The following is an 18,827-nucleotide window of genomic DNA, read 5'->3' as shown; positions in this document are numbered from 1 at the left end:
TGTGTGTCATCGGAGATTAATGGAAGATAAAGACACAGTTATGTTGGCCACAAATGGTCTCCCTCATTCTTGGGAGTCTTTATTGAAGGTACTAGTGGAAGAGATGATTTACCCAAGTTTGATCGTGTCATAGCTGATTGCATTAAAAAGAAATGCAAATTAGAAGCACGAAGAAATGGATGCAAATCACATAATGAAGAAGAAAATAAATTTCAAGAGGAGTAGAGATGGAAATTCAGATTCAGCCGGTGAACTGAAGAAGGAGGATCTCTCTAGAATTCAGTGCTTCAACTATGTCAAGCATAGTCATTTTGTCCATGATTGCTTAATAAGACCAAAACATCAAGCTGCTACTGCAAATATTGATGATGCTTCACCTTATAAAGAATTTAGTAGCAATTCAAAAGGATTTTTATTTATCTCTACCCTTTCAAGCAATGTTCATGTTGATAGTAATAGTTGTCCTATCCAAACTTTAGCACATAATTCCATCAGTACAAGTGAATTGTGCCATAAGAGATTTGCTTATTTCAATTTCAGAACTCTTTCTTCCATGAATGAATGAATGAAGGTATTTTAATGACGTCCACGAGACCAGCCAGCCTATGGGACCCTTTTCATGTCCTTTTTAATGTCAGCCCACCTGATATGAATCTGCTTTAAGAAGCTCATTTTATGTAGTCTTGTTTCCTTAAAAATCTGGTGTAATTGGCCCTCCTTCAAATTGTCCTTGAACTGCTCCATGGAAAAGATGGTGGTTGGGCCTCCAAAACTCAACCAAGGGCATGCTGGTATTAGCAAAGGTTGTGCTCCACGTAAGAATACTAAAGGTCCCATAATATTAAAAGTAGAGCAAAAGAGATTTTAGATTTGATTCATTCTGATTTATGTGCACATATGTTTGTTGCATCCTTGAGTGCTTTTTGGTACTAGTGTAATTTTTCTTGATGATTTTCCCCGAAAAACCTAGACTTATTTTGTGAAACAGTGGAGTCCAATGAAGTGATTTCTAGATTTAAAGAGTTTAAAGCTCAAGATGAGAAGATGTCTGAAAAGCGGATAAAAGCTTTAAGATCAGCTAATGGAGGGGAATATACTCAGGTATTTTTCAACATTTATGTATTGAAGCAGGGATTAAGAGGGAGATTTGTGTTCCATATAATCCACAACAGAATGGAGTTGCAGAAAAACAAGAACCATGTTGAGGCAGAAAAATCCATGATTCATGATCAAAATCTACAAACCTTCCTTTGGGAAGAAGCTTGCAAAACAGTTGTTCATGTTCAAAATCTAAGTCCACATCAAATTTTGGATAATGACTCCAAAAGAGGAATTCACAGGTGTCAAACCAGCAGCTAGTCATTTTAGAATTTTTTGATGTCCTATTTAGATTCATGTACCTCAAGATAAAAGGTCTAGGTTGGAAATTTCAAGCAAGAAAGGAATCTTTGTTGGTTACAGTGAGTCTTCTGATGCCTACAGGATTACATTACAAAACAAAAACAGATTGAAATCTGCAGAGATGTTTCATTTGAATAAGTGGCATTCGATAGATCACAAGGATCTCCCATAGAGATTATTAGAGAAGATCAAGGGATATCTCAAGATACGGACATTGTTGCTCCTGATTCCCCTTCTAAGATTCAGAGGGAGTCTACTGATTTAGAAGATCCTATTGATCCAGTTGATTCCACGGAACCATCCAATGGTTCAAGTAACATACATTAGATAGGAAAAGACCCTTGTGGGTTAGAAAAACTGTGCAAAAAGCTAAAAAAATTGCAACTCCTCCTAGCACTTTCAGAGTAAATAAGGGACCACATAACTTTTGAGGTTATGTTGCATTAATGAATCACATTATTGAATGTGAACCTTCATGTTTGAGAGGCTTCAAATCAACAAGTATGGAAAATATCAATCTATCAATCAAAACAGGTGTTCGAGATTTTGTTCCTAGGCCTAAAAAATATCAGTTGTATCTTCTGTGTGGTAATTCAAAATTAAGCATGCTACTGATGGAAGTATTGAAAAAACTAAAGCAAGGATTGTAGCAGGAGGTATCTCTCAAAAAGAAGGTATAGATTATGAGGAGACATTTACTCCTCTAGCTCCATATACTTCAATCACAACTATCATTGCTATTGCAGCAGTTAAAGGCTAGAAATTACATCGAATGGATGTAAAACGGCATTTCTTAATGGTGTGATTGAAGAAGAGGTGTGTATTGAGCAGCCAGATGGCTTTGTGATTCATGGATTAAAGTCTCATGCATGCAGATTGAAAAAGATATTGTATGGCCATAAGCAAGTGGCATGTGCTTGGTATGAGAGGATTGATTGTTACTTATTGAGCATGGGATTCTCCAAAAATGATGCAGATCCAAATCTTTACGCCAAGGTAATCGATGATTTGTTTTTACTAGAGCTGATAATCTTAGTATCAAATGTAAGAAAAAGTTAGCTTCTGAATTTGAGATGAAAGAACTGTATCTTATGCATTACTTTTTAGGACTAGCAAAGTGGCAAAGGCCTAATGAGATTTATCTGAGTCCATTGAAATACTCTATAGACATTTTGAAGAGATTTGGTATGTTGGATTGGAAGTCTATGTAAACTCCTATGGAAGCAGATTTGAAAAAATTACATGAATGTACAACTAGTTCAGATTTAGTAGATCCCACCATGTACAAGCAATTGAGTGGATCATTGATGTATCTAGTCAATACCCAACAAATTTTTTTTATTGCAGCAAAGCATATTTTAAGATATTTGCATGGTACGGTGAAATATGGTCTGAAATATACTTTTTGTGAAGATCTAAAATTGTAAGGCTTTTTTTATTCTGATTCACAAGGCTTTTCTGGTTCTAATTGGAACAGGTGTGTGCCAGATAGGAAAAGCACCTCCAGTTGTTGTTTCAGCTTAGGTTCAGCTATGATTTCTTGGTGCAACAGAAAACAGTCATATGCAGCTCAAATAGAGCAGAAGCTGAATATTGCAGTTTGTTTGGTCGCTCAAGAAGCAATGTGGCTTCAAAAGCTTCTTGCGAGTCTATTTGGGCAGACTTCGCAATCTACAATTGTGATGGGCAGACTTTGGAATCTACTATTGTGATAAACAAAGTTGTGTGAAGATTTCGGTTAATCCTGCATTTCATGATAAAACCAAACATGTTGAGATTAAATATCATTATTTAAGAGGCATGGTTCAAAGAAAAGCAATTCAACTCAAGTACAATTGTACCAATGAGCAGACAACTAACATTCTCATCAAGCCACTTTCTAGAGAAGTTTTCATATTTTCGAGATAAGCTTGGTATTTTGGAGAATGATGCTCTTGCTAAGAGAAAGCCTCAGCATCGGTGATTTTTGTTACCTGCTTAAAATGTGTTTTTCTCTAAGAGAGAAAAATTTGAGGCGATACTCCTTGTAATGCATTTTTCTCTAAGATGGAGAAATTTGAGGTGAAAGCACTTGTAATGTGTTCTTCTCTATGAGGGATAAAATCGAGGTTAAAGCCATTGTTGCTATTCCAGTTACGGGAGTAGCCATTGTGGATGTCATGTTGAGAGACTCCGTCACCACATCATGTTGAGTAACTCTGTAATAGAGCTTAAGTTTATTTAACATCATGTTGAGTGTATCCATGACGCAATTGCATTGAGAGAATCTGGGATAATTTTTGCTTTTCCCACAAATGGATGCAGCCATTGTGATTGAAGAGAGACCGCATGACATGATAATCTGGAAAAAATGTCTCCCTTGCTAAGTGGAAGTGTTAGAATTTGCACCTGCACAAGACATTTTTCGATCCTGCAATGGCTTCTTCGATATTCTGGTTATATGTATGTGATGCCTATTCTCAGTGATGCATACAAAGAATGCAAAGAATCCTCAATACTAAATGGTTCATATGAGGAGTCATGACTCTTAAAGTTAATGAAGAGCCTCAGCGTTAAAAAATGAAAAGTCTTGGTTGTGTTGCCATTTGAAAATCAACAGTCACCGCATTGTCACCGAAGAGACCTTGCATGACTGTTGAAGTCATTGATTGTATATGGCATCATCAGTCTTGTAACTGTAGCATCTCTTTGTGCTCTCTGGATGCTGCATTCTTTGTTAAAAGAAAGACAAAGTTATGGAAGCTTTACCAACACGTGCAGTCGGAAGGTCATCGAAACACATTTGATCTTAAGCAAGCACCACGTCGTTGGTATGAGACGATTGATCATTGCTTATTAAGCCTAGGATTCTCCAAAAATGATGCAGATCCAAATCTTTACGTCAAGATAATTGATGATTTGTTTCTTACTAGAGCTGATAATCTTATTATCAAATGTAACAAAGAGTTAGCTTCTATATTTGAGATGAAAGATCACAGTCATATGCATTACTTTTTAGGACTAGAAGTGTGGTAAAGGCCTAATGAGATTAATCTGAGTCAAGGGAAATACTCTATAGACAACTTGAAGAGATTTGATATGTTGGATTGCAAGTCTATGGCAACTCCTATGGAAATAAATTTGAAAAAGCTACATGAATGTACAGCTAGTTCAGATTTAGTAGATCCCACCATGTACAGAAAATTGATTGGATCATTGATGTATCTAGTCAATAATAGACCAGGTCAATTCATGTGTGAGCCTCGACAAATTCATTTTATTGCAGCAAAGCATATCTTGAGATGTTTGCTTGGTACAGTGGGATTTGGTCTGAAATATACTTCTTATGAAGATCTAAAACTGTAAGGCTTTTCTGATTCTAATTGGGACAGGTGTGTGCCTGATAGGAAAAGCACCTCTAGTTGTTGTTTCAGGTTAGATTCGGCTATGATTTCTTGATGCGACAAGAAACAGTCATGTGTGGCTCAAAGCACAACAGAAGCTGAATGTATTGCAGCTTGTGTTATAGCTCAAGAAGCTGTATGGTGTTAAAAAGCTTCTTGCAGGCCTATTTGGGGAGGCTCTGGAATCTACAGTGGTTCATTGTGATAGTCAAAGTTGTGTGAAGCTTTCTGTTAATCCTGTATTTGATGATAGAACCAAACATGTGGATATTAAATATCATTATTTAAGAGGCATGGTTCAAAGAAAAGTCATTCAACTCAAGTACATTTGTATTGATGTGCAAACAACTGACATTCTCACCAAGCCACTTTCCAAAGTGAAGTTTTCGTATTTTCAAGATAAGCTTGGTATTTTGGAGAATGGTGCTCTTGCTGAGAGAGGAGTCCCAGCATCGGTGATTTCTACTTCTAATGTGTTTTTCTCTGAGAGAGAAATTTGAGGAGAAAGTCTTTGTAATGCATTTTCTCAGAGATGGAGAAATTTAAGGTGAAAGCCCTTGTAATGCATTTTTCTCTACAAGAGAAAAATTTGGGGTGAAAGCCCTTGTAATGCATTTCTCTCGAAGATGGAGAAATTTGAAGTGAAAAGCCCTTTTTGCAATTTGCACTCATGGGAGTAGCCATAGTGGATGTCACTCCATGACGACATATGTTAAGTAACTCTGTAATGAGAGCTTATGTTTGTTTCACACATGTTAGTCATGATGATCATCATTTTGAGAGACTCCATGACGCTATCACATTGAGAGAATCGGTGATAATTTTTGCTTTTCCCACAAATGAGTGTAGCCATTGTGACTGTCATGTTGAGAGACTCCATGACATTAGAATCTGGGAAATATATCTCCCTTGCTAAGAGGGAGTGTTAGAGTTTGTATTTGCAGACGAAAGTTTTCATACCTAAGATGGCTTCTTCAATAATCTGGTTGTATGTAATAATGTATGTGATGCCTATTCTCAGTGATGCATGCTAAGAGTGCAGAAAAATCCCCGATGCTAGAAGATTCATACGTGGAGTCACATCTCTTAAAGTTAATGAACCGACCTCAGCATTAGAAAATGAAAAGTCTTGGTGCTTGGCCATCTGGAAATCAACAGTCACCACGTTGCTGCTGAAGAGACCTTGTGTGACTGTTGAAGTCATTGAGTCTATGCGGCATCATCAGTCTTGTAACTGTAGCATCTCTTTGTGCTCTCCAGATGCTGCATTCTTTGGAAAAAGGAAGACATAGTTATGGAAGCCTTACCAAGGCCTGCAGTTGAAAGGTCATGAAAATGAATTTGAAGAGTTGTCATTTCAGATTTTCTCTTTCAGCTCATAAGTCTAGACTCTAAACAGCAATATCAGTAGTTTGGTTTGCTGATAATATATGCAGCATGTTTTATCTACCGTGTGCAGGGAAAAATATTAATATTGTTCTGAGATGCTGAGATTCCAGCAAGCAACTGTTAGTATCTATCATATATAATTATCTGTGTGAATCTTTCGCATATGGCACTGATTCATCGTGAGTTCTCTGCAAATGCTTATTATGTTGTGTAACGTCAGAACTGCTTGAAGACGTTCATCATTTTTGCATGTTAGATTTATCTGAGTCTCTATTATTGTTCCGAGAAGTGTAGCGTTTTTCTTAAGGTTGTATCCAGACTATTATTATAGAATAAAGAAGGTCTTTTGGTGTGGTTGGGTTTTCACCCTAAAGTGGAGAGTTTTCCCAGGATAAATCCTTGTCTATCTGATTTTTGTATTTGCTTTAGACACCTGCTCTATGATTATATTATTCTGGTTCAAATTTTACACTTTGGAACTATCTTAATAAATGAATTGGTGTCCAGCATTCTCAAATGTCATATTACAATAATAGATAAGATGTCTATTATTAGTTAATGGTTATCTATTGTAAATATTTAGTTAGCTTTAGTTAGCTTTTGTTTTTTTAGTTTTATTTGTTAGAATAGAATATTTCTATTCTTTCTGCTTTATTCTTTTGTATAAATTGACCTCTTGGTCTCTGTTAATAACAAGCAAGTATTTACCAATTACCTCGTAATATGGTATCAGAGCGTATTTCTTAATTTTTTCGAAAATTATAATTTCTTTTCCGAAATTATCAAAGCTAATTTTTGAAATTATTCTGTGATTCTTGCTTTCTAAAAAAAAACCCTCACATTTTCAACCTGGGTTTTTTGATTTTTTTGAGAAATTCATTTGTGAAAAATCTGAGATTCGGCTGGGTCTTTTTCTGAAAAATCGTGATTTTGAGAACTTGCATTTTTTCCTCCAATTCGCAACCTGCAAATCACGTTTGATTTGTTGTTGGAAACTCGCAATTTCATGGCGGAGGGGCTTGGCCTTGCTATCAAACACGATTCTCCGCAAATCGTGGTCGTTTGACATTTGTTTTACAGCTCGCATCTGCAAATCGGGTCATTTCTTTTATGCAGCGTGAATTGTATCCAGGACCAAGCTCTGCGTTTTAAAAAAAATGACAACTTCTGCCATGTCTGCCAATCATTTGGCAGTCAAACACGATTTTTTTTAGCACCGTCTCAGTCTGTCATCGTGCTCTGGGAAGCAAAATCGACCATTTTTTTAAGAAATTTGCCTTTTTTTTCTAAATCTCCAATCCGACGGCTAGGGTTTTGTTCGAAAACCTAATTTTTGGGGTCGGAAAATTTCTTTGTTTGCAGATTCTTGGTGGGTTTTTTGAGAGCTCAACTGGGTTGTCATCTGTTTTTTCTGGGTGCCTTGTTTTTCATGCCTCAATTTTCGAGCCAGCGAATCCAAAAAACGACAGCAAATTCCTTCTGCGTTTTTTGAGTTCTCTTCTGGGTCATTCTCTGATTCTTTTGGGTCTTCCATATTTTTGCCTCAAACAACATGCCTTCACAAATTTTCACAGATTTTCATTGAATGACGTACCATGGCATCTTTGACAAATATTATGCTCGAGCATAACTCCAAATTCAATGGTCGCAATTATGGAACCTGGAAGCAGCGCATCATCGCAATCTTCGAATATCGGAACACCGATCAACTTGTTCTGGGTGTTACACAGCGTCCGACTTCTCTGGGTCCTGATCAAGATACATGGGATCTGAATAATCGAGAGGCAGTAATGCTTCTCAAATTATCCGTGGTTGATGATTAGCTTTCTCAGATTCCATCCGGCAAGACAGCTGCCGAAATCTAGACACACCTCAAAGGTCTTCATGAGACTACCAACAAGAGCAGAGCCTTCTTTCTGAAAAACACTCTGTTTTCTATTGTCATGGATGAGCGCACCATGCTCCAGGCACACCTGAATCGGATTCAGGAAATCCGTGATCAGCTACTTGCCATCAGTCACAAGATGGAGGAAGAGGATATTGTGGTAATCACTCTTTGGAGTTTACCAAAATCCTATGAGCATTTTATCGAGACTCTCAACATCACATCTACTAGTGTTGATTTGAAGTTCACTGATCTCTACACCCTACTGCTTCAGCAAGATCGGTGGAAACAACAGTTTGGTAGCAGCTCCAGTTCCACCTCCACTGAGCAAGCCTTTGCTGCGAAATCCTTTCAGAAGGATAAGGGCAAGTTTCAGCAACCATCTCAGCAGAAGTCTTCTGCTCCACCATCCGATTGTACCAAAAAGAAGAACATTCAATGCACCTACTGCCACAAGTATGGTCACATGAAAGTTGAATGTCGGAAACGCTTAGCTGCCCAGTGTAAGCAATCAGGTTCACACCCCAAAGCGAACAGTGCACAGCACACTGAGCAGGTGGAATCTACCTTTTACGCCTTCATGGCTAAAAGACCTACAGATCATGTGAAGTCATCTGCCTAGTACATTGATTCAGGTGCCTATCGACATTTCACTCACCGAAGAGACTGGTTTACTGACTACCAGCCTTATTCAGATTATGTTATTTTTGGTGGCGGAGAAGAGTACACGGTTGTCGATGAAGGCAACATTCAGATTCAGTCTGTTGGGAAGAATCTCATATTCCTTGATGTGTACTACGTTCCAGGGATGGAACTCAATCTACTCTCAATCAATCAGTTGCTGCGACATTCTCCACACTTCGCAGTCACCTTCAGTTCACATCAGTGCGCCATTACTAATCGGGCAACTAAGTCTACTGTTGCAGTTGGTCTTGAGGATCATGGTCTTTTCAGACTTACTGATTCTGGTGATTCTCAAGACTTAGCTACGGCTGCTCGACGATCTTCCATCAGCACACTTTTAAATCAGCAATATGGGCACTTAAATGTGCATTATCTCTCACAACTTGCTCGGGATGAACTTGTTCTTGGTTTGCCAGAGATTCAAACTCAACACCTTGGAGTTTGTGATGCATGTCAAGCTGGGAAGCAACATCACACACCTTTCCCCAGTGGCGATTCTTGGCGAGCTTCTCAGGTACTTCAGCTTGTTCATGCTGATATCTGTGGCCCTATGGCCACTCCTTATGTTCTTGGGTCCAGGTATTTTCTATTGTTTGTAGATGATTTCAATAGAAAAATGTGGGTGTATTTCCTTAAAAAGAAATCAGATGCATTTACTATATTTCAGAAGTTTAAACCCTTAGTTGAAAAAGAGTCTGGGAAATCTATTATTACTCTTAGATCAGACAATGGGGGAGAATTTTGTTCTAATGTTTTCTCCAGCTTCTGTGATACACATGGCATCCAACGCCAATTCGCCACACCCCACACGCCACAACAGAATAGTGTAGTTGAACGTCGAAATAGGACAATCACCGAGATGGCTCGTTCCATGCTCGAACACAGACATGTTCTGAAGCAGTTTTGGGCAGAAGCAGTTAACATTGCAATTTATCTGTTGAACCGGTCTCCCACAGTGGCGGTCAAAGGTAAAACTCCGGAAGAGGCCTGGTCAGGTCACAAGCCTAGAATCAGTAAGGTTTTTGGCTCTCTTGCTTTTGTTTGGATCCCTGATGCTTCATGCACCAAGTTGGATGCCAAGAGTCAGAAACTAATGCTTGTTGGATATAGCAGTCTTCACAAAGCCTACCGCTTGATTGATGTTGAGACATCTCGTCTCATATACAGCCGCGATGTAGTCTTTGATGAATGCTTTCAACTGAGGAACTTGGCAAAGACTTGTAACAATCATTTAGTGCTAAAATATAAAATTTCGAATTCAATATCATAATGATTTTGCAGTAAATGGGGTGTTTCATCAATCAATTGTGCTCCTCCGAGATTTTTTATGGGAAGCTATACATGGATTTCTGGATTATCCCAATAAAGTCGTGTGTCTAGTAGATCAATAGCGACAATAGCATTACTAATCTGAAAAGATACCCAGCTTAATGGGAGAAATCATTTAGCAAAAAAAATGAGGGGCTCACAAAGAACATTTTTAGTCATATGTGTAAACTGTCTAGTAGATCAATATAGATGGTACTTGGAAAAGCTACCAAGATTTATGGGAGAGAGTGCCTAACAAGAAAGATGACGGGTGTCAATTTTTCGAACCAGAATAGCATAAAAATAGAACAGATAGACAACTATTTATCCTGGGAAAACCCTCCATTAGAGGGTGAAAAACCCAACCACACCAAAAGTTGATCCTTTACTGAATATTAACAAGGTCCAAAACAAATCTCACAGATTCTTGAGACTTGACACACTTTAAAATAATAACCAATACTCTCCTTACAGGAATGATCAATCTCTACTAGGAAAGAATACAAACTTGTAGAATGCTACAGCTAGTATCAATGACTACCTAAAAAAACAATGTTATACTGAACACTCAGAGCCGATCAAAACCTCTGCTAATCACATGAACTGATAACAACACCCTGCAAATGAGTACAGTAAACTCATGCTCCAAATAAATGGTGGCAATCAAAAGAACCCACATGGCGACCAACCAAAAGTCTCAATAAAAACCCCACTCCCATAAAATAACTAGGTGCAACACTTGGGCCTTTGTCTGCCTCTGCACAAGTGGCTCTTCAATCTCCACCATTACACCAGCATGAGACCTTTCAGTTGCTGAAGGTGATGACACGCATGCTCATGACCTTTCATATTTCAATGTTGTGGACTCTTCAATAATGTTTAGTAACACAATAGCCACAAATATGTTGCACTAGAAACGAAGGCCATTACTCAAACGGCGACTTGGAGTTCAAACACGATACCATAAAGGAGAGCTCTTCAAAATTGGAGATGCTACACTGTCTTAGTCATGACCACAGCACCAGTGACGCTACATTGAATTAGCATCGTAAACAGCAGTTACCATATGCTTGATCACCAATGACCAAGAGTAATGCAACATAGGAATCTTGGTTTACCAAAAACTACACAAGAGCAATTCTTCGATGGCCAGCTGCATATACCCTTTCTTCTGTTGAAGACTCTTGATAGTCTCCAAAGGGCGTGCTTCTTCATATTGAAAATGATTCAGCATTAGACTCTTCCCAGTCTTAGAACAAGAAAGGATTAGATAACACAGCAGAGAATACATAGAAAATATCTCAACCATAATGCTGATACAATCACAAGTATGCAAATATCTCCTGCAGCCACACTCTTCAACAAGGGGCTCACAAAGAAATTATGTTTCTCATTTTTTGGATAACTAGTACGCACCCATTTGTCAAACCAAATAATTTGCTATGTAGCGGTAATATGTACTGTAATATTAATTAAAAATTTGCAACTTTGTGAAGTTTTTGTTGGCAATTTTGAAGCATTATTAACGCTGAAATCATCCCTTAGGTGATTATTTTCCATGAATAGGAATTTTTCTTCAACTTTTTAACATCATGTACATTGGAGGGTAGTCACAAGGGGGGGTGCAAAGTTTACAAGCAAATCTAAGCATTTGATAGCAAGAGATCATTTTTAGAAAATCTGTGTCTTTGGTTTTTCTGCCTATAGCTTCTTTCCCAATTGGCAATGCTTTAAGTGTATAAAAATATCTTACTAGGTTACACTATCTCGCAAATATTTTCTAAGTAGAATGTTCCACACTGATGCAGGGGCATTGCTTTCTGTAATATTTGGTGTGATTAGTTATGCCTCCATTTTGTTTGTCAAATCAGTTTTTGTGTTCAGTTTCTTATGTCCAGGTCATCAACACCTGTCACAACTTAGACAGAATGAAGGATGCTGTTCAAATGTTTGTCAGTTTCTGGTTTCCAATGCGAGACAGAAGGTTGAGCAGTTCTTTGACTGGTTTGGGAAGGAAGAAATGGAGGATGCTTGTTTACGCCTTCATTTTAGAGAGGTACAGAGAAAGGATTGTATTTGGTAAAATAAACAGGAAGGATGAGTCCTTGTTTCCAGTTTGGGGAAAGGCTGGGCAAACCAGAATGCAAGGCAGGAGAAAAGAATGGCTGACAGAAAAGTAATACAATCCTTGGAAAAGGTCAAGAACATTTCATATTCCAAATATGGATAAAATAAATTAAAATCAAACTTCTGTTTCTCAGATTGAGATGTGATTCTCTGGATTCTTTTGTTTGTTGTGCAATGTTAAATTGCTCTGTTTGAATTCCTGTCACTTCCAAATTTTCCATTCTTAATCTGCTTTGGCTTTGTGAGTTAGATTTTATTCATTGTGTAGCACCTGGTTCCCATCACGCACCCAACACAATGCAAATATATTAGTAGTAGTTCCATCAGACATGAGAAGAAAAGGAAATAAATGTTTGAGAGAGAGAGAGAGAGAGAGTTTTTGGATGTATGCGATCTGCTAGGTATAGGGGAATCCCTCCTTGAAGTAGACAATTTTACAGAACAATGCCTCTCTATTTTTATTAACGAAATCCACATTTTTTTCTTCATATCCTGTTTTATTTTTATTTGAGCTTACTGATTAGGACCTTAGGTTGGTATGCTCCACTACAATTTATCATGTAGCTCTGATTGCCAGACTGTAAGATGAAACTTCAAGAGTGAACTTCTATTGCCCTAAAATGAAAATTCCTTGCAAGTTGTTTACCGCCTAATGTTTAAAAATATTAAATATGAAAGAAATCTGTCACTATTACAATATTATTGTAATATTGATATAATGGTCTTCTTGGTATTTAGAAACTTCCTTTTATGTCTTTTGTCTTTAGTTAGTTTTAGGAAGTTTCCTTTTTGTTCTTTAAGTTGTTGAGTTAGTTTAGTAACTTTCTATTTTGTCTTCAATGCTCAATTGTTTCTGTTATGGAAGATCTTCTAGTATTCGTGTTTTTAAGGAGTATTTCACTCCTTTGTTTAACAATAAATATCAATCAATTATCATTTCATGGTATCAGAGCCCATAGGTTACTATTTCAGAGTTTCATATTTGGAATTGAATTTTAAAAGTTTTTAACAATTTTTTATGACAAATTGTGTAGAATCCTATAAATTTTTTAGAAAATTTAAGAAATATTTTTTAATAAAAGTTGAAGGTTTCAAAAACAAGGGTTTTTCGAATTGCAAATTTCTGAAGATTTCAAAAGTTTTCTTTGCATATTTTGAAGGTTTTTCTATCAAGTACCAAAGTATTCTCTATCAGACCTATGTTTGTTTGGAGGGGTTTTATTTGCCAAATTTGAGGGTTTTCCCTGTTCACTCATGGAGGGGTTTCTAATTTTTTCCACAAAACACCATGAAGGTTTTCTGGGTTTTTTTTGACAAAAAATCTTGGAGGAAATTCTGATTTTTTTTCACAAAAAATAATACAAGGGATTCTGATTCATTTCCACAAAAAGATTATGGAATGGTATTTGATTTTTTCCCCACAAAAAATCATGGAGAGGTTTCCAGTTTATTTCCACCAAAAATCATGGAAGGGTTTCTGATTTTTTTTCCACAAAAAACCATGGTAGGATTTTCTATTTTTATCCCACAAAAAACCATGGTGGGTTTTCTCTAGATTTTGGCATTCATGGGCTTTTACCATTTTCCCACCAGAAAAAGGTTTTTGCCAATTTTTCTACAAAATCATGTGTTTTCCATATCCCATCGATGGTTTTCCACTAATAAGTGGTGTTGTCTTACAGCACTTTTTTTGAAGATTTTTGGCAAAAATTGTGGTTTCTTGCACAGCTTATTTTGGCTCACATCTAAGGTTGCTTGAGCGAACAGTTTTCTTCTGCAAATGTTTTTGATGATATTTAATAAAATTGTGCATTTTGCTGCTTTTGACAACTTTTGGCAAAATCATTGTTTTCCAGAATGATGAAGGTTTTTCAAGAAAATCTTAGTGTCTCTAAATTAAGGTAGGGATAGCTCTGTCACTGAGCAACGTGTTGAAAAGATTATGGTAAACTTGGTAATATTCAAAAGTTATGCAGGGCCAGGGAGGGTCTCACCAACAGCCTCATGTCACAGAGAGTTATAAAGAGAAGGGGGCAGCCTTCTATGTGTTCATGACCAAATGACCTACAAATTGTGTCAAGTTTTTTGTAGGGTGATCAAAAGGATGACCATCAAGAAAGGGTACTAAAATAATTGTAATATTGATATAATGGTCATCTTAGTTACTATTTAGAAACTTCCTTTCTTTATTTAGTTTTAGGAAGTTTACTTTATATCCTTTATGTTGTTTTGTTAGTTTACATGTCTTCGGTTCTCACTTGTTTCCTTATGGAAATATCTTCTTCTAATCTGAATAGTAGCGAGGGCCCTCGGCAAGCTATGGAGCGATCCGACTACATGCACGTGATATTTCTTTTCTAAGGCCTAGCCGATAATAAGGGCCCGTCCCTATAGAATGCTAGGAACTGAGAATTGTAGGGCATGTGCACCCTATCCCTATAATGGTTCTATGGCTATGGTGCCTATAGATAGTAGGGCCATCCCCACAGATGGTAGGAACTAAGAATTGGGTGGGCATGAAGATTCCAAAAGATTCGGTAGAATCATTTTGTCCATCCACTCTCCTTCTCAATACTATTTAAGGAGTATTCCTCTCCTTTGTTTAATATTGAATATCAATCGATAATCATTTCAGTCATTTCTTCTCTTCTTCTCAGTCATTTCTTCTCTTCTTCTCTACAGAGTCTTCACTTCAAAAATATTTTGAAGTTTCTAAATTTTATTAAATCTCTTTCTTTTGTCTTTACAAACATGGCTACAATGGTTAAAATTAGAAATAGTAGAGAGTGATGGAATATATTGCATGCTACAATCACAAATGAGACATAATTAAATCAATTTTAAGGTCCAATATGTCATAGTAAAACAGAAAGGACAACGAAAGCATAATGTAGAGTAAAATCCCATCATGTTATAGTATTATGCCACTGTCGTGAATAGCTTATATATTTTTAGCACCAGGTAAAAGGCAACAGAAGCTAGAGAGGACCCACAAGCATGAGGTGAAACCACCAAATATGTTAGAACAAACGAGACAGGGAATGCTAACACATCAATATGGAGATTTGCACACTACAACCTGCTTCCAGAATGCCATAATGTTTGGTGGAGATAATGCCTCAAAAAACACCTCTTTTAAGGGTCGTAGCCATAAGGATGACCCCGGAGTAAACTCAGCTAAGCTTCCTTCCCTGATAATAAACTGGACGCTAATTAATTGAACAGGCAACAGATAAATCCAGATTGTTCTATTAATGTTTCACTATTTTTCATAACATAAAGCAAATCAAAGCACAACAAACAACACAGTGTCTGCCGATCTGAAATTAAACTTGAGGTACAAGACCTTGACATGTTACGTTAACATCCGCTCTCTATCACGACAATACTTTCGATGTCAAACCTTGTGGGACCTCCTTAGCTTGATGTTGTTATCTAAGTAATGTCTCTTAATTGATAAGGTATCTTAACAAGGGCATTCGCAAGGACAGATTTTTGTTCCAAATTACTAATCATGTCCTCCCCAGGTAAGTTGGCACTGTAATACAGTTCAAACCCTGCAAACCACCAAATTTCGAACGGTAGTTTTACAAAAAGTGGTTTAATTATAACCTCTAAGGCAACATTTCGAGTTTTTTGTACATGTAAGTGCGGTGCAGCCTACAGAAGCCGCGGTCCATTTACTTGAGGTGCTATATTCAAATCCCTTTGGCGATGAATCAATGCAAAAGAAAAGAGAAGGAAAACATTTTCAGTTGTTTATTTTACATTGTACTACTTCAGAAACATTGCACAACACTGACAGAAATTATACTTGGAATAGAATTTCTTTCTAAATTGTAGCGGCACCCAAACAGGGCTTCTGATTATCAGAAGAAGAATGAGAATGCTGTGTATTGAGTAAAAGATTTTTTTTTTAAGTTAAAAAGCGATAAGAAAAATGTATTAAACACACAAAAAGAGACGAGAAACCGAAAAAAGGTCACATCTATTTGCGCAATTCAACAGGAAAAACGAAAAACACTTACCATATGGACAGTGGATTCGTGGTTGCCGAGATTTTGCACTGAATCGTATCGTATAGATATATTATTCAGCGTTAGTTCGATTTTGAAAACCCCAATGAAAAAAATGGGTGTACAGTTGCAGTACACGCGAAGAATAATAAGAGCTCCTTTTATAAGACCATTTATTGTCACCCGATCGTATGGAAGGGAGGAAAGCTGCTTGCAAAAATGAAAGCAGAATACGCTGGTCGTAAGAATCTATCTGGTCGTTCTTTGTGGCTGCGGGCTCCTTGTTTTGGAGTTTGAATTCTAAACTAGCAATCGCACCTTAGTGTGCAATGGGTACGTCGAATAGGTATGAAAGACGAATTAGGTATTTGTTGAATTTTTCATATTTCCCTCTCTTCCTCTCCATATATCTCCTAATGTCCTTAGTGATATCTCTCTCTCCACCCTTCCCCTATACCTTTATCTAACCCTTTTCTTCTCTATTTATCCCTCTCCTCCATATCCATCTCCATCTTTTATCTTCCTCTATTATTTTCTCCTTACCTCTTTCTGCCACTCTTTGCCCTTCTATTCCCACTTCATTCTATTGCTATACCCCATTCTAAATCTCTACCTCTCTCTATATTTTAAACATAACATGACTTTATTTATATTCATAAATGATATCATTATCAAATTTAGCACTAAATAATTATTAACATGATTTAATTGTAAATAAATTTCTTTTATATTGATTATTTATATTTTTAAACCTATAACTTCTATATAATAATATAAGTTTGTAAATAATATTATGTGAACCATAAACTTTAAATATATATTTAATTGAATAAATAACATCAAATTAGAAAGGTTATTTTAATAAAATTTCTATTAAAAATCTTACCCTTTTATTGTAACTCTAACAAAAAAATAAGTTAAGAAGTTTTTCATTTTCTTAAGACTATGAATGTATTTATACTATGTTAAAAAATATACCATTCAAAGAGTTGAGATTTCATTGGTTTTAATGTAGTCTATATTTACTTTGTAATTTAAAACAAAAAGTTATCATTCCATGGGACATTACATTATGAAAGATAGTTCATTTATATGAAAAAAGGTGTGAAACTAGTGTGCTGATACGAAAAAAGGTGTGAAAATAGTGTGTTGATACATTCGATTGGACAAATTAGTTTTTTAAATAATTAGTTTTTTTGTTCAAAATGGTGGAAAAGGATTTTGAACCTAACTTTACACTTATCAATATAATATTTATGCTTCCCTAACTCCTCTAAATTCCAATTTTGAGAGTTTTATTGATCTAAATTATTTCCATTGACCATTGTTTTGTTCTCTTGTCTAGAGGATCTACGTAATAAATTGATAAGATGGTTGTTTGATCTAAAGTTTCCATTTTTTTTCTCATTTTAGGTTATTGTTCTTCATAGTGTTGTGCTCTGTACAACTTGACATGTTTAATGGCAGTTGCAAGAAAAAATGTCATTTCTACTTGTAAATAAACAATAAGAATTATATATATACATCCTACTGTACATATTTCCACTGCTTTCGGAGATAATTTCCATGGAGGGGCCAAAAGCGTTGTACTCAACCTGTGAGTTGGGGGAGATCCAATGACATGAATTCCAATTTTTCTATCATCTTCCACGATATCTAAGAAATAAATTGATAAATGGTGGAGAAGTTGAATTATAAATTTCTAAGTTGTTGCACTTGTTTGAAATCATAAGAAGATCTAGCTTGTATTAGTAATTAATATCTTTAACAAGGCAAAATTAATAGTTTATGGATGAAAGTTTTGCACAAGCTAATATCTATCTTCAATAGCAACTTTGGTCCTATGAAGCTCATCTCATCAATAAGGAGATATTTTATATGTCTCGTGTCTACTTTAAAAATTAATAGTGATTTTCTCTTTCGTCGTTGCATTTCTCATATTGGAGTATTAATGGCAACATATATAGTAGAGACATGTATGTTGGATGTGGCAATTCTTGTAGGAGCAAGAAGGGGTGAACTATATTTTGACAATTGCCTTTTTTCTCCTAGCTTTCCACTTGCACCCTTTTACAAGTGGATGAAAATCAAAAGGATCAAGAAAACTCAATTAATCTTATTGATTTCATCTCAATAAGTCAATGTATGTAGGAGTGTAGATAGCTCAATTGCAATGCATTTTCAAATCCTAGGTTGTTACAATTGTTCAAAAGATGAAGATTAATGTTAAGGAGATTTAACATGTATCAACAATTAATAGCTTTAACAAGTTAACACTAAGATTTTATGGGAGAAATGTTCACACCATCTATTATCTATTTTCACTAGCAACTTTGGTCCTATTCAATTCATCTCATCAATGAGGAGGTATTTATATGTCTCGTGTCTTCTTGAAAAATTAATATTGATTGTCCATTTAGTGGTTGCATTTCCCATATTGGAATCTTAAGGGAAACACATGTATACAGTTGAGACATGTATGTTGAACATGGTCATCCCTATAGGAGCAACAAGGAGTGAACTATATTTTTTATGCTAACATCCAAAGTGTATATCTATACAATGTATTAGGTAGGATTTTCTTGCATTGGCTATTCCTTGCATGCTCATATGCAAGGTTTCTTTAATGTATGA

The 18,827-nt window shown here is 36.2% G+C and overlaps 1 protein-coding gene across 1 annotated transcript in view; it reads right to left on the bottom strand.

Moving 5' to 3' along the window:
* ER (enhancer of rudimentary protein) overlaps nucleotides 1-16,649 on the bottom strand; it is a 79,081-nt gene extending 62,432 nt beyond the window's left edge. The window contains exon 1 of the mRNA XM_089832491.1: nucleotides 16,206-16,649. Within this exon, the coding sequence (XP_089688617.1) occupies nucleotides 16,206-16,208 (3 nt within the window). The 5' untranslated portion in view covers nucleotides 16,209-16,649. The remainder of the gene's footprint in view (nucleotides 1-16,205) is intronic.
* Between the last annotated feature and the right edge of the window lie 2,178 nt (nucleotides 16,650-18,827).

Source organism: Cupressus sempervirens, chromosome 5 (genome assembly GCF_028749045.1).
Source record: "Cupressus sempervirens isolate cs-2001-9-10 chromosome 5, ASM2874904v1, whole genome shotgun sequence".
NCBI classification, from domain to species: Eukaryota; Viridiplantae; Streptophyta; class Pinopsida; order Cupressales; family Cupressaceae; genus Cupressus; species Cupressus sempervirens.
Note: the sequence above shows the minus strand (reverse complement) of the source record. Positions and strands in the feature narration are given on the sequence as shown.